The 15,074-nt window shown below is 44.6% G+C and overlaps 2 protein-coding genes across 2 annotated transcripts in view; both read left to right on the top strand.

Annotated features, from left to right (window-relative positions):
* Window positions 1-412: 412 nt before the first annotated feature.
* On the top strand, window positions 413-12,625 carry prrg2 (proline rich Gla (G-carboxyglutamic acid) 2). The gene is made up of 6 exons (XM_034113552.1): window positions 413-757; window positions 4,378-4,544; window positions 6,908-6,941; window positions 9,718-9,841; window positions 11,328-11,471; window positions 11,857-12,625. Exons 1-6 carry the CDS (start codon window positions 652-654, stop codon window positions 11,906-11,908), a joined length of 627 nt encoding a protein of 208 aa, XP_033969443.1. The 5' UTR covers window positions 413-651; the 3' UTR covers window positions 11,909-12,625.
* A 1,086-nt stretch (window positions 12,626-13,711) lies between these two features.
* Window positions 13,712-15,074, top strand: part of prr12b (proline rich 12b) — a 71,302-nt gene continuing 69,939 nt past the window's right edge. Inside the window, 1 exon segment of the mRNA XM_034113799.1 lies at window positions 13,712-13,996. Coding sequence (XP_033969690.1) covers window positions 13,914-13,996 — 83 coding nt within the window. The 5' untranslated portion in view covers window positions 13,712-13,913.

Genomic DNA, 15,074 nt, shown 5'->3' with positions numbered 1-15,074 from the left:
GTACGAATCGGGTCACCGTCAGGGGAGTCTCAAAAAACCCACACACGAATGCACAGCGATCCATGCACAGAAAGCGGTTTGTGTTTGTAGGTGCAGGGGATTTAAACGGAAAACAAATATGTGATCAAAAATACATATGTAAAACCTTTTTTTGTATTTGTATTTTATTTACATGTATATGAAACGGAACACATTTGTGTGTGCATTGAAAAACACAAGTGTGTATCCGGAAATACAAGTGTGAATCCTTTTGCGGATCATGAAATACAAGTGTGAATCCTTCTGTGTGCATGTGTGTATTATGAGACTGTTCTGAGCCCATAGTAAACAAGCAGTGTGTGGACAGTGAAACAGGCTGACAGACAGGTTTGTGGAGGTTCCTCCCTCCAGCTGGTATGCTGTCCAACAGGTTTGTAATGTGACGTTCCTCTGGGAAAACAGCACAACTCACTACGGTTTCACCTGAAACGCAGCACGAAGAAGTTCACCTCCATGTCTTTGTGAATCTGAAAGAGTTAGTGCTGTTTTCTTCCTGGAAGCTTTAAGAGACACTCACACAGTGAGGAGGAGGAGGTGACTGGCTCGTCTGAACAGGCGTGGATCCATTACTGCTGAGGCTCTTCTGCTCACTTCCTGCAGTGTAGCGCTGTGATGGCAGCTGTGAGGGCTGCTGTGGGGGGGGTGTGGCCCCCCGGGCTGGCCCTGCTGGCCCTGCTTCAGCTGACCTGCTGCTCCGTGCTCTCCAGACCGGCTCCAGGTGAACCCTCCTCTCAGACACACTGCACCCACATTACATTACATTCCATTGCATTTAGCTGAGGCTTTTATCCAAAGCGACTTACAATAAGTGCATTCGACCAAGAAGATACAAACTTGAAGAAAACAGAATCATATAAGTACATCAGGTTTTATAGAGCCAAAACATTTCAAGTGCTACTCAACTGGCTTTAGATAAGCCAGTCCTTTGTTAGTATATAAGTGCTTTGATAGAAATTCTTTGTTAGTAATTCTATCGCTCGAAGTGGAGTTGAAAGAGATGTGTTTTCAGTCTGCGCCGGAAGATGTGTAAGCTTTCTGCTGTCCTGATTTCAATGGGGAGCTCATTCCACCATTTTGGAGCCAGGATAGCAAACCGACGTGTTTTTGCAGATGGGAACTTGGGTCCCCCTCGCAGTGCGGGTGCAGCGAGCCGTTTGGCTGATGCAGAGCGGAGTGCACGTGCTGGGGTGTATGGTTTAACCATGTCCTGGATGTAGGAAGGGCCAGATCCATTCACAGCATGGTACGTAAGTACCAGTGTCTTGAAGTGGATTCTAGCAGTTACCGGAAGCCAGTGAAGGGAGCGGAGGAGTGGCGTGGTGTGGGAACATTTAGGAAGGTTGAAGACCAGACGAGCCGCTGCATTCTGGATGAGCTGCAGAGGTCGGATGGCACATGCAGGTAGACCGGCCAGGAGGGACCAGCCAGGAGGGAGTTGCAGTAGTCTAGGCGTGAGATGACGAGAGCCTGGGCCAGAACCTGCGTCGCTTTCTGGGTCAGGAGGGGACGTATCCTCCTGATGTTGTAAAGCGTGTATCTGCAGCAGCGGGTTGTAGCAGCGATGTTTGCAGTGAAGGACAGTTTGTTATCTAGGGTCACACCCAGATTCCTTGCAGTCTGAGTCGGGGAAAAAACAGAGGGGCCGATGTTGATTGTTAGGTCAAGGGTGGGACAATCTTTTCCCGGAAGGAAAAGCAGTTCAGTCTTGAGGTTGAGCTTGAGGTGGTGAGCAGACATCCACTGAGAGATGTCAGCTAGACAAGCAGAGATGCGTGCGACGACCTGGGTCTCTGAGCGGGGAAAGGACAGAATTAATTGGGTGTCGTCAGCGTAGCAGTGGTATGAAAAACCATGCGGGCTAATGACAGATCCGAGCGAGTTTGTGTACAAGGAGAAGAGGAGGGGACCAAGAACAGAGCCCTGAGGGACCCCTGTAGTTAATTGACAAGGGTCGGACTCGGACCCTCTCCAAGTTACCCTGTAGGTACGGTCTTTGAGGTATGAGGTGAGGAGGGAAAGTGCAGAGCCTGAAACACCAAATTCTTGGAGAGTGCGAAGGAGGATCTGAGTCTCCCGCAGGACTCCAATGTCTTTGTCAGTCTTCGTCTGTCTGACGCTCCAGGAAAGAGCTGCCTAAAATGGAAGCTTTGTCCTGATTGCTGAGTTGTCACAGCTGTGGGCCTACACCCCTTTAATTAATTAACTCTCTACAGCTGATGGGTGACAGTAGAGTCTTCCTGCCTATTGTAAAGCACAGTTATGGCGCATTTCCACCCCACGGTCGGCCTCGGCCACGCTCGGTACTGCTTGGCCGCGTTGGGCCTTAACAGGGCCGGCTCACTTCATGCTGCGCTTCCATTACAGTTTAGGAACTGGGGTAGTTACTATAGTAACGCAGTGTAGGCGGAGCCGTGACGTCATCTTCAATGAGAACCCCAGAAAAACAACACAGCCGTTAGCTGTTAGCACTCAAGCTCACAGCTCCTCATATCTGTTCAGAAACTAGACAAAAGTTAAACAAGTACAAACCACAGACTGTCTGTGTCATGGCGAATACAGTCGCTGCTTTATTTATGTCTGTATAGGCCGTTGTTGTGAGTGTGGACGGTCGGAGCATATATTGCGTTAGCTTAGCCAATCTCCATTTAGAAAACACGCATTTTAAAAGGTTTTTCACCTGCCGTCTGTCTGCAGACTTGTCAAAGCATTAATTCATGGTTTTTACTAACCGGTATCAGTATATTGTTACTTCGGCATCATTTTGAAACGTGTATTACAATTAAATCACGGTCAAATATGTTCATCTTGTTGTAGTTGTAGCCCCCTTGCCAGCGATTCTCTCTCTAGTTTAGCAAACTCAGCCCGACTCAGCCCTGTTTGTTGGCCCCGATAGAACCACGATTTTGTCGGGCCAGAAAAGAGGTGAAAAAGTACCCCCGGGCCGGAACTAGGCCTAGTGGAAGCGCAACCAAAAACGGGCCCGGCACGACACGGCACGTTTAAACCGCGCTCCGCGCCATGGTGGAAATGCCCCATTACAGCCAAGTGCCCCACTCAGTCCTGTGTAACAGGTTTATATTTAGCAGATCTGAGATTTTCAAAGTCTCCCAAAAGCACAATTTTAGCTAGAATAACTGTAGAAAATGTATACAGAGTAGAATAAATGAAACAGATAGGTCTATTTAAACAAAAATATAACTTACAGAGATTGCTGAGTCAGCAGGTATTGTCCTCACCTGGTCAGGGTTAGCACAGACACTGAAGTCCTTAGATTTTCAGTGCTGTATTTAAAGTGGACCTATCATGCTATATTTTAATAATATAGTGTAGGACCATACCTATATAAGGCATATTTATACTTTTTTTTTTTCAAAATACCAAACAGATCATGCGTTTTAGCCATGCCTCATTTCGCTCAATTTGCACTTTTTTATCCCTGTTTTTGCAAGGGCAGATTCTGTGAGAATAGCACCACCTACAGGCCTGGCATATGTACTACAGCGTCTCCAGCACTTTCGAACGGCAATGGCCGTGGCTGTCTCCTCCTGATTGGTGGAGTTGGCCCAATAGCCGTAGCGCCACTGTCCTGACGTCAGGACAGTGTTCAAATCTGGATCAGTTTTTATCAGATCCGTTGCAGCCCCTTTTTTAGAGATTTGGGTATGGAGGAAAATAGAGAGGGTTGTGTTTTCTGACACTTGGTGAGTTCCCTGGTCAGCAGGTATTGTCCTCACCTGGTCAGGGTTAGCACAGACACTGAAACACCCACCAAAAGAAAAAACACCATTATGACGTTTGTATCTCATATATAAAACTGGGCACTTGTAATATGTATGTGTGCATTGTTGAACAGCACCTTCACCTAGTACTGTACTGTTCTGTACTGTTTTTACGTTTTAAAGAGACTTTACTCGAGTATCTCCTTTTTCATTATTCTCCTCTACAATTCAAATGCAAATGTTGTACTTTTTATTTCATCACATTTAGTTTACAGCTTTACTCTCAAGATTAAGATTCTTATTTATATTACAAAGTATGATCAACTTATAATCGATATATTATTAAAGGGTTAAGATATAACTCTATTGGTGAAACTTACAAGCGTCACAGCCATATATATATACATCAAAAACATAAATGAGCATCTAATTTACTAGATTTAACATTAAAGTGATGAACATAACACAAATTATAATCCTGTAGTATCATATTAGTTTTCTAGCGACCTTGTGAGTCTGTGAGTCTGTGGTCTCAGTAGATCATTAAAAGGTGAGAGCACTCCAGAGTTTAAAAATGTCTCCTCACTGATATGACTGTCCTGTGTTCTGTGTCCTACAGCAGTGCTGCTGGACGGCCAGGCCGCGTCCTCCTTCCTGTCCCGCTCCCTGCTCTATAACAGCTGGGACTTTGAGATAGTGGTGTCTGACAATCTGGAGCGGGAGTGTGTGGAGGAGCAGTGCAGCTATGAGGAGGCCAGGGAGGTGTTTGAGGACAACACCCAGACGGTAATGCTCCGGAAGACACTGTCTCTGTACACCTACACTGCTTACAGGAGAGGGGACAGCGCAGACTTCAGGGGGTGGGGGGCTTTAGTTAAAGGCATGCCTAATGACTAAAGGCATGGCTTTAGTTATTATCATTACATTGTTACATTTGCTATTTTGCATTGTATTTGTATTGGCATGGTAACTTGACAGTCCAGTTGAAGTCACAGATCGCTAGCCTGGTACAGACTGCTCTGAAAGTTATGGGGGTTAAAAAACATCAATTTCTCCAAAACATATATGAGCAGTCAATTTTTAGACAGGCACAACAAATCGTGTCTGATCCCCCCACATTCTCCACCCAGAACTCCAGCTCCTCCCTTCTGGTAGAAGATTCAGGGTTCCCAAGAGCAGGCTGAACCGCTATAAGCAGTCCTTCCTGCCTCTGTCCATTGAGTTGCTCAACACTCACATGTGATATTATATACTTTTAAATGTTGGACATGAGGGTTGTGCAATAGGTCGCCATCCAATCAGCCGTCCCAATACTCCTCCAGAATTATCTTTATCAACGGAAAATATCAGAATGAACAACAAACAGCTGTCAGCAGCCTGACAGACAGACAGACAGACAGACAGACAGACAGACAGACAGACAGACAGACAGAGAGAGAGACAGACAGACAGACAGACAGACAGACAGACAGACAGACAGACAGACAGACAGACAGACAGACAGACAGACAGACAGACAGACAGACAGACAGACAGACAGACAGACAGACAGACAGACAGACAGGCAGGCAGACTTATATCAGTCCTGCGGCAGACACAGACATTTCATTTATTGCTGTCCAAAAATATTTCATATACAATACATAACTACGGAGCCCTGGAGGATTCATAGAGAAAAAAATAAATAAAACGAGGCCACGCTTTATTAATTTGTGCACACAATATACTTTCTCGTTCGCACAAGATACTTTCTCGTGCGCACAAGATACTTTCTTATGGTTAGACACATCGAACTGCCCGATTATTACGCCATATTATTAGTTTTATGAAGAAGATGTCCGGTCGCCAGGGCGTGTGTATGTTTGTGTGTGTGTGTGTCTGTGTGTGTGTGGGCATTTGTTTTCAGAAGATATTATGATAGTGGCTTTCGTTCCAGTGCACTCCGACAGCACTTAGCACTAGCCTACATCGAGATTAAGATTAAACAAACTTCTTTCACTTGGGAATACACAGATGGAGTTAGCCAGATGTGTGTAAATTACTGTTCATGGTAATTTGAAAACAAATGCCGGGGTCGGACACACACATACACCGAACACACACACACACACACACACACACACACACACACACACACACACACACACACACACACACACACACACACACACACACACACACACACACAAACACACGCTGAGCAGAGCACAAACACACACACATCATTTAGCATTTCACGTTTCCATAGCAACAACAACTTCCTGTCAACAGCATAAACTTGCCTTCAAAATAAAAGCATCTAAATAAAACAGGAAGTTAACCTAAATTACATTTACGACATATACAACTGCAACGAAAGTAACAAAAACAATGTCATATCCTTTTCAGTTTCACAGAACACAAATTGGGTTATTTACACACCATGCGCCCGGTGACCGGACATCTCCTTCATAAAACGAGTAATAGGGGGAATAATCGGGCAGTTCAATGTGTGTAGAGGTGGGTGGGTGTGTGTGTGTGTGTGTGTGTGTGTGTGTGTGTGTGTGTGTGTGTGTGTGTGTGTGTGTGTGTGTGTGTGTGTGTGTGTGTGTGTGGTTATAAACGTAGCAGCCTCGATCTCTATTCAGCTGTTCTAATGAAGGTAAACACAGTGAAGGCGGCGCGTAAAAAACACAGCTTTCTTTTTTCTTTCAGATAGCTGATACTGTGAGAGTCACGGACATGAATTCATTGATCAAGGCAGACGGGTTTAGACTCTCCTGTTTTGCCGATCTGGTGCTTAAACAAATAGCTCTACACCTCTGGCCGAAATGTCCCTAAAATGAAGTCCGAGTTTGAAATATATCTCAAATAATGTATGCAGTGCCATTTCCCCACTGTCTGCAATGAAACGGTTGTCTCCTGTGTGCTCCACTTCCTACTTGGCGCACCGGTAACTTTCTCGTTCTTGTGCGCACGAAAAAGTATCTTGTGCGCACGAAAAAGTATCTTGTGCGAACGAGAGAGTATATCGTGCGCACAAATTAATAAAACGTGGCCTCGTTTTATTTATTTTTCTCTCTATGAACCCTCCAGGGCTCCGTACATAACCCACTTTTGCTTTAATTAAACAATAACTCTTAAAATGTTTCTTTCCTCTCCAATTTTAGGAAACATTTTGGAAGAGCTATGTCGACAGCCAAGGTAATTTCTTAAAAGATGAATGATTTCCATGATTGTAGTTGAACGCTTGGAATTTGTCTCATTCAGTTCAATGTTGTGTTTTCTTGTTCAAAATACATGCATATCAACATGTTTATGGTTGTTATAATAATCAATTATGATTAGTATAATTTCTGTATAGCTAATGTTACTTATTATATCTGCTCAGTTAAAGTTCCCGATTTGGTCACAGTGCCTGTTTTAAATCCCCAATTTTTATTTGGGGGTACTATTGAATGCTGCAACACATTATTAGAGTGTATCTTTGGTCATTTAGAATATCTCAAAAGTAAGCTGTGTCACGGTTTGGTAAGATTGCGGACCCAAAAGCAGTATAAACAAAGAGTTTTTTTTATTAAAAGCGAGCTTTTAATTAAATAAAAAGCTGTTTCAATACAAAAACGACAGGAGCAGGCAAGGGGGAACAAAAGAGAAAGTAACAAACAAACAAACCGGGACCATAGGAGGGCAGAACAGGGAAATCCAGAACACGAGGAACAGGAACCAAACCACCATAAAACGACAACGAACTGACAAGGGACACAAGGGCAAGCAAGACTATGGGTGTTTCTCAATCGCGAATACGCTTGCTTGGTAGCACATGTCTTCCGAGCGTCTTGCTTCAGAAGCGAGGCAAGAATACTTCCTGGCATTCGGAAAACGAAGAGTGGAACAGGCTAGCAAGTGTGCAGGTGTGCGTCATACGAGTGGCCCCGCCTTACATTTTCCGCCACAGATTTGGGGAAATTGGTCCGTGCGCAAAGCATTGTGGGGATTTTAAGACCGCGGAGTCTACACATGTGCAGCCTCGAAATGTCTCCAAACGAAGTACGCCGGGCTCGGTAGATTTCCAAGTATGCTGGACATTGGAACAGTACTCGATGATGTAGTATGCTTGAAATAGTGGCTCTGGAGCAGCTTTACTCGACTCTGGGTGTTTCTCAATCACGAGTAAAGCTGCTTCAGAGCCACTATTTCAAGCATACTACGTCATCGAGTGCCACCGAAGTACTGTTCCAATCTCCAGTATACTTGGAAATCTACCGAGCCCGGCGTACTCCGTTTGGAGAAATATCGAGTCTGCACATGAGTAGACTTCGCGGTCTTAAAATCCCCACAATGCTTTGCGCACGGAAATCTGTGGCGGAAGATGTAAGGCGGGGCCTCTCATATGACGCACACCTGCACACTTGCTAGCGTGTTCCACACTTCGTTTTCCAAATGTCAGGAAGTATTCTTGACTCGCTTCTGAAGCAAGATGCTCGGCAGACATGTGCTACCAAGCAAGCGTATTCACGATTGAGAAACACCCATTGAGAAACACCCTAAATACACAAGGGTAATCACAAGACAAGACACAGCTGGAGAGGGGAGGTGAAACACAAGGGGGGGGGGCTAACAGGTGAACACAATCAGACAGGAGGGAAAACACAGACAGGAAGCAAATGCAGACATGAGACAGGGGCTGAACACCTTTCAAAGTAAAACGGGAAAACAAAGACAGATCTTGACAATACAAAATAAAACACAGACAGATCATGACAAGCTGTGAATGATATTAATGCTAGGTGCTTCTTCTACAGTGTCCCACTAACTGAACACAAACACTGCCACACGTTCCCATCAGCTCTGAACCAATGAGCTCTGAATTTAGTCGGATAAGATATAGTTTGCAAATGACCACTCGCTCCCAACTGAACCGAGGAATAGACAGATTGTTTCAGGAAGTGATTGGTTTGGTTCTTCACCTAAAATACTTTTGTACGAATCGGGAACAAACTACTGCAATAGGGAATGGGAGTTGCGGAGCATTCTGGGGCATCAAGGCTATCTTTGGAGGATAGCATCATCTAACAGCTGCAGCCGTCAATATCAGCGTTCCCGGGATCTGTCAGCAGTTTGCATCTAAATGAATAGTATGCTCAAAATATATATGCCAATACAAAGAGAAGCTCTGGGCAGGAACAGAGTGAGCGTTATATACATTTTTTTTAATAATAATAATACATGTTATTTATAAAGTGCTTTTCCTAGTGTTCAAAGCGCGTTACAAGCAAGTAAAGAAAAATAACCTCCAAAGTAAAAAAAAGTGTTAATGAATAACACATGTCCGTATGAATTAAGAGAAGCATGAACTGATCAGTGTCTCTGATGTCGGTCCTCTCTGGTGTTTGGAGTAAGTGTCTATTACCTAGGTAATTCAAAAATATTAAATATTTGATGGCCAATGTCAAGTTCACAAATGGCGGTGTTTAATATACAGGTTTAATGACAACTATTGAGTCATCCGGACAGAGGTAAGACAGCTGATGCTATGCTAACAAAACGTCAGTTTATCATGCATAATTAATGTCATACTGCGACTGTTTTAAATCACGTTCCCAGTGTAGTGATTTGTGGTCCTCTAGTTCAACACATTCAGCGTCTCTTGCTGAGGTTTCTACGTCCCCCTCGTCTCCCTGTTAGTTTAGAAGAATAAAATGTAATCCCATGGTCTTTGTTTTGTTCTTAGGTCATAGGAGTGGCTGTTAAAGCCTGAGACACAACATAACTTACTGACCATTAAAACGTTCAAGTGAAAAGTTATGGCCACTCCGCTCGCTGTACAGGTTCAGGAGACAGGTCGCCACTATCCTCCAAAGATGGACGAGTTCACGTTGATGACGTCACATTCTCATTCCCTAACTCAGAGCTGACTGATGGTATGAGAGGTTAATATGAAGCAATGGTGTGATGTTAGTGGTGTTTGTCTTTGCAGCGAATTCTCCCAAAGTGGATGTGTCAGGGCTGGTGGCCGGGATCCTGGCTGTCCTGGTGTCTGCTGTTTTTGCCACTGTGCTGGGAATCTACTGCTACAAAGCCAAGAACAAAAGTGGACGAAGGTCAGTCCCAGAAGTTCACCCTGATGTGAACATTCACACAGGTGCGCTTTTATCCAGCTAACTTATATTAAAGTGAATACAATTATAACTGTAGTCCCTCACAGGGGTTAAATTGGGCCCGGCACATAGGACGATCTGACGTCATCGCCCTCGCACATTTGTCATAGGTTTTCCAAAAACGATATATATATATATAAATATATAGTTTTATATATATGTTAAAACTTTTCTCGTTCTTGACAGCACTATATTTAGGGTCGATACTTTAAAATAGCAGAACTCTGTGACCGGCTATAGTTTGTCGGCTTAGTGAGCGCGTGTCTCTGCTTCGATCAGGAGCTGCAGCCCCCCGCCGCCGGACTCCGCTAATCAGCAGAGAGTCTGCGGCGGTGCTGCAGAACCACCTGACCCGTCCTGTAACACGGAGCCCATTTCTTAAACCATGCTAAATGTATGCGTGTGCATAAAGCTGAGTTATGATCGCTCATAATATCACAGAATGTGGTGATGGTGAAATTGTTTACCGTGAGATATACAGCAAACCTTTGGCCATAATCACGCAGCCCTACAAATGAACTGAGATTTCCACACACATATTTAAAACTATTCTAGTACGACAGATCAACAAAGCACGTACAAGTGTTTTGTGTATATACCTCCACACAGAGCCCCCCCACATATCAAATCCCAATGTAACCCCTGGTCCCTCAGGCCTTCCAACCAGCACTTTGTCTCAGGCCATAACATTTTAGCTCTCCTAACGGATGTGGTATGGGAAGGATCCTCTTCTAATGATATGTCTGGGTTCAGTTACCCGGCCCCCCTGACCTTCTAACTAGCATGACTCAAGAATGTCCAAAACCTGAAATCTGCTGGTCAAAAATGAGTGCCTAATATTTGAATGTTGATTGCAGGCTCGAGGTACTACAGGAAGGTCACTTGTCATACAGCGGCTTCTGAAATAAATTATTTTAAACATTCTGTTACTGTAGGAGGGAGTCATGGGACAAAAAGTAAATATGATTGTTCTCCTAAAGAAACCTCTAAGTTTAACTGCAAAAACAATGTCCGGCTATTATTTCTTGTGAAGAAATAATCTTGATCTTTGATTGTATTCTATTCTATGTATTCAAATGTCAAATGGTATATGCAACCTAATAACATCCTGCATTAATACATTTATCAATCAATGTCCTTCCTGGTGCCTGGCCAACAAATCTCTTAGTCTGTAAAAAATAACTGACTGAAGAAAAAAGACAAAACACAACATTATCAGGGATCATCTCAAAGCATAGTAAAATAACTTAAACAGACAGACAGTAATAATGAGTCAAACCCCCTAACAACAGGAGAGATCCTAATGTTTGAGCTCACTCTCTAGCACAACCATAAATGTCCACACTTCAATCTTTAAAAACACAAATGAGCATCATGTGTGTTAGACTGAGCGTGACAGTAACTGAGTGTTTGTGTTTCCTCTGTGCAGAGCTCCAGTGAGGATGGCAGCAGACGGCCGTCCAGCCCCAGAGACCGTGCCTCTGGCTGGGATCATGGTCCCAGGTTTACCCAGCTACAATGAGGCTCTGACCCGCAGTGGGCAACATGATGCCTCCCCACCACCTTATTCAGGGTAAGGGATGCTACAGTATGTACATGCATCTTTCATGGATCAGGCCTGTGTGGTGGTCCAAGATCCAGCCAAACACCATCAAAGCATACAGGTGAAGCTGGAAAGAAATCTCCTAATGACAAACCTACATTATCTACAAAATGTACTGTATGTTAAAAAAATACATCTTTCATTGAAGATAGTTTTTCCCATATCCTAATACCGCAAAATGTGTTTGAATTAAAAGAAAAACCTGGCCCGCTTACCATTCTGATCCCCCAACATCGTCTACACTTTTATTTAAAGTCTGTTGGAGCTCTCAGTGGTCCACAGTATGCTGCAGCTCTGTCTTTTTCCAACACGCTGCTGTGTGAGCCCTCTCACAAATGTTTCCTCTCTCTGACAGGGGCGCGCCCTCAGAACCCGCTGATCCCGGGGACGGAGAGAGAGAGGTCTGAGCCTCTGCTGGAGCTGTGGTGGGCACCGGGGGTTTGAGTCAACTACTTACTGTATTTATAAGTAAAGTTAGGACCGAAAGGACGCTACTGACAGAATGATGAACAAAGCGTGTTGGCTGTCTACTACACTTGATGCTTAAAGTATGAGGGTGCGGTTCATTTTTGTGGTTTCACTGTACACCAGTGCTTGAATTGGGCCGGTACTCACCGGTACGCAGTACCGGGACTTCTGATTTGTACCCATCTGGTACCGTTACTTCTTACTGAGTACTGGCACGGTACCGGTACGGCGGTACTCAGTACTCAGTAGATGCGTCATGAGGTGCCGCCGCCGCTTTGCCTGCCTCGCCCCCAGAGCAGCAGTCTCCGTCGCCCCAAACACCGCCACCCCTCGGCGGCCCACAAGTGCCAGAGGACCTCGGCTAAACAGAGCCTGCCCAGGTATATTTAAACAAGTTCCCAACTCGCCTGTACAGTGGGGTAAGGCGCTCATTTTGCAGCTCATGGTTTAAAAACAGAGATTGGCTGGAATTTCCTGTAAAAAAGATGCCATCTTCTGCCATGCCTGTAGACATTTCGGTTCAAATACATCTAACTCAGATGCCTTCACCACAATTGTACCAGAGTACCAAACGCTGTCTCCTGGTACTCATTATGAGTAACTCACTAAAAATGAAATACTATATGACAGTAAAACAAGAATAGAGTTTGAAAAGGGAGTGATTTGTAAAATATCCATAAAGAAATTGAAAATCTGTTTACAGTTCTGTTTCATATGGATGTTGAGAGATGTGCTCTTCATTTTGCTCTCAAAGTGCACCAGATTGATGCTTTTAACTTCAATATTAAAAAAAAAAATCTTGTGTTAGATCCACTCCTTACTTATAAAAATAGCACTTTACCCCTGCACCCCCTCTAATCTCAGATGCACCCTGAGTCATTTTGTTTAAGTACAGTGAGCCTTTCTAAAATATACAGTAAAGAGACAAACCCACCAGCATTATAGGATATACTATGAGTTTGAGCCAAATTCTTGTTTTTGGGCTGTATAAATAAATTGACTTGAAACAGTTGCTGATTTAGAGTACTGGCACCTTTTTTATTCCAATTCAAGCACTGCTGTACACCAAACTGTGTTGTGTTTGTAAGGTATTTCTAAACGAAGCAACAAAAGACAAGAATCTTTTCATAGGGAGAATTGTTTTTTCCAAAAAAACTGAGCATGTTTTATGTAATAAATTACACAACAATTACACATGCCTCCAGTCTTTTTGCAAGTGTTGTAAGTTGTCAGGCCGATACAGACAGGTGAGGTCCACATGTGTGTGTAGATACACCCAAAGAGCAGGATGTCAGCATCCTCCTTCACACGCTGTTCCACAGCACGCCACTGAGCTGAGTCTGTCACAATACACCATACTGCTGTGCATGACACAGTGTGTGTGTGTGTGTGTGTGTGTGTGTGTGTGTGTGTGTGTGTGTGTGTGTGTGTGTGTGTGTGTGTGTGTGTGTGTGTGCACGAGGGAGGGAGGGAAAGAGGATGAACGCCAGCCCAGTCATTTCTTTTAAAAATGGCGTCTTGTGAACACAATGATCGAAAGTAGCTTCACTGTGTGTGTGTGTGTGTGTGTGTGTGTGTGTGTGCGTGTGTGTGTGCGTGTGTGTGTGTGTGTGTGTGTGTGTGTGTGTGTGCAGCTGCCGGCTGGATGTGTAACTGCTCCTCTTATTAAAGCTGCTTAAGAACGCAGAGCATCTGTTCTACGACTCATAAGCTGAGCACCAAAGACAATAGACAGTGAGATATATGGGGAGAGGAGAGGAGGGAGGAGGTGCTCCTGGCTGCTGTGACCCCCCCCCCCCCCCTCGCTCCTTCTTCTCCCTCCATTCCTCCCAGTCTGCAGGCTCGTGAAGCGGTGAAATAAACAGAAGCGAGCGCAGAGAAGAGATCACATTCCTCCCTCCCCTCCCCCTCACTATCTGCCCATCTTCATCCAGCCTTTCTTTCATGGAGAGGAATTACCCCGCTGCAGGGTTCGGAGATCTCGGGGCTGGGACGGGATGGGGCTACGACAGATCGGCCAAAGCAAGGTAAGCTCCGGTGTCCAGAGCCGGGCTCCTCACGGTGCTGCTGCCGGGCATCAGTGCAGCTGAGCGGCTGTAACAATGCTGCAGCTCTGCATCAGCCCGCTGCAGGCTGCAGGCTGCTCGGGCTCAGGTACAGCCAGCCGTAGTGTCATTTGGGGGAGGGGAGGGGTATGGGGGCTGTCTCCAAAATGCACGGAATGCGATGGAAGGTTAATAGTGATACGGAGACAGAGGAGATGGAAGAGACGGAGGGGGATGGGTTTCTGGAAGCGAAATGTGTAATTTAAAAAGCAAAGATCAGAAGCAGCTTACAGCACTGCATTGTCTCCTGCAGCTTTGTCTCGCTTTCATTTACCATGGCAGGGACTCTCAGGTCGGCTGCTACTCTGCTAACTGGCCACAGCCTTCTAATGACAGCAGTCCGATGCACACTGCCTGCTAGCAGAGGAAAGCCCCGCGTTTAATGCATTCAGTAAAAAAGAAACTCTCTAATGTGCCTTATAGATTTTGTTCCATCAATTATTTTATATGAAAGCATTTATTTAAACATTTCAAAACTAAATAATGACCGTAGCTGAATACATCCGCATGGATGCATCCATTCCTGAATGCTATGAATGAACTGTCAGGCTCTAACACTATGACATAGACTACTGCCTTATTAGTAAACACCACTTTACAATAAGGTCACGTGACTGATAAACGTGCCCTGACTGTCACCAATTTAAGTCAGCTAACGCTAACGTGAACTAACGTTAGTAAGCTTTGACATGTTATTACTGACACTCGTTGCCCCAGTCCGGCTACATTAGTAGTTAGTTACCTGCATGTTATCCGACAGTGAATGCATCAGCACAGGGCTGCCAACCTTTGAGTTCAGCTTGGAGTGAGATTTTTTTTTTTGGTGAACCGAAAAAATAAACGTTCATGTGTACAGTGTTACAAATGTATTGAACATGTACAAACTAGGGTTTCCCATTAATGCAGGGCCGGCTCTAGACAATTTGCTGCCCTAGGCGAGATTTTAGCTGGCAATAAAGCAACACTTTCTCAGAATAAAGCAAAACTATGAGTTGAGTCA

The sequence above is a fragment of the Trematomus bernacchii genome, unplaced genomic scaffold (genome assembly GCF_902827165.1).
Source record: "Trematomus bernacchii unplaced genomic scaffold, fTreBer1.1, whole genome shotgun sequence".
Classification (NCBI taxonomy): Eukaryota; Metazoa; Chordata; class Actinopteri; order Perciformes; family Nototheniidae; genus Trematomus; species Trematomus bernacchii.
Note: the sequence above shows the minus strand (reverse complement) of the source record. Positions and strands in the feature narration are given on the sequence as shown.

Coding starts and splice junctions, on each gene's coding strand:
- prrg2 (XM_034113552.1), top strand. CDS start 652: ATGGCAGCTGTGAGGGCTGCTGTGGGGGGGGTGTGGCCCCCCGGGCTG. Junction 6,942..9,717: donor GAGCTATGTCGACAGCCAAG/GTAATTTCTTAA, acceptor TTGTCTTTGCAG/CGAATTCTCCCAAAGTGGAT. Junction 11,472..11,856: donor TCCCCACCACCTTATTCAGG/GTAAGGGATGCT, acceptor TCTCTCTGACAG/GGGCGCGCCCTCAGAACCCG.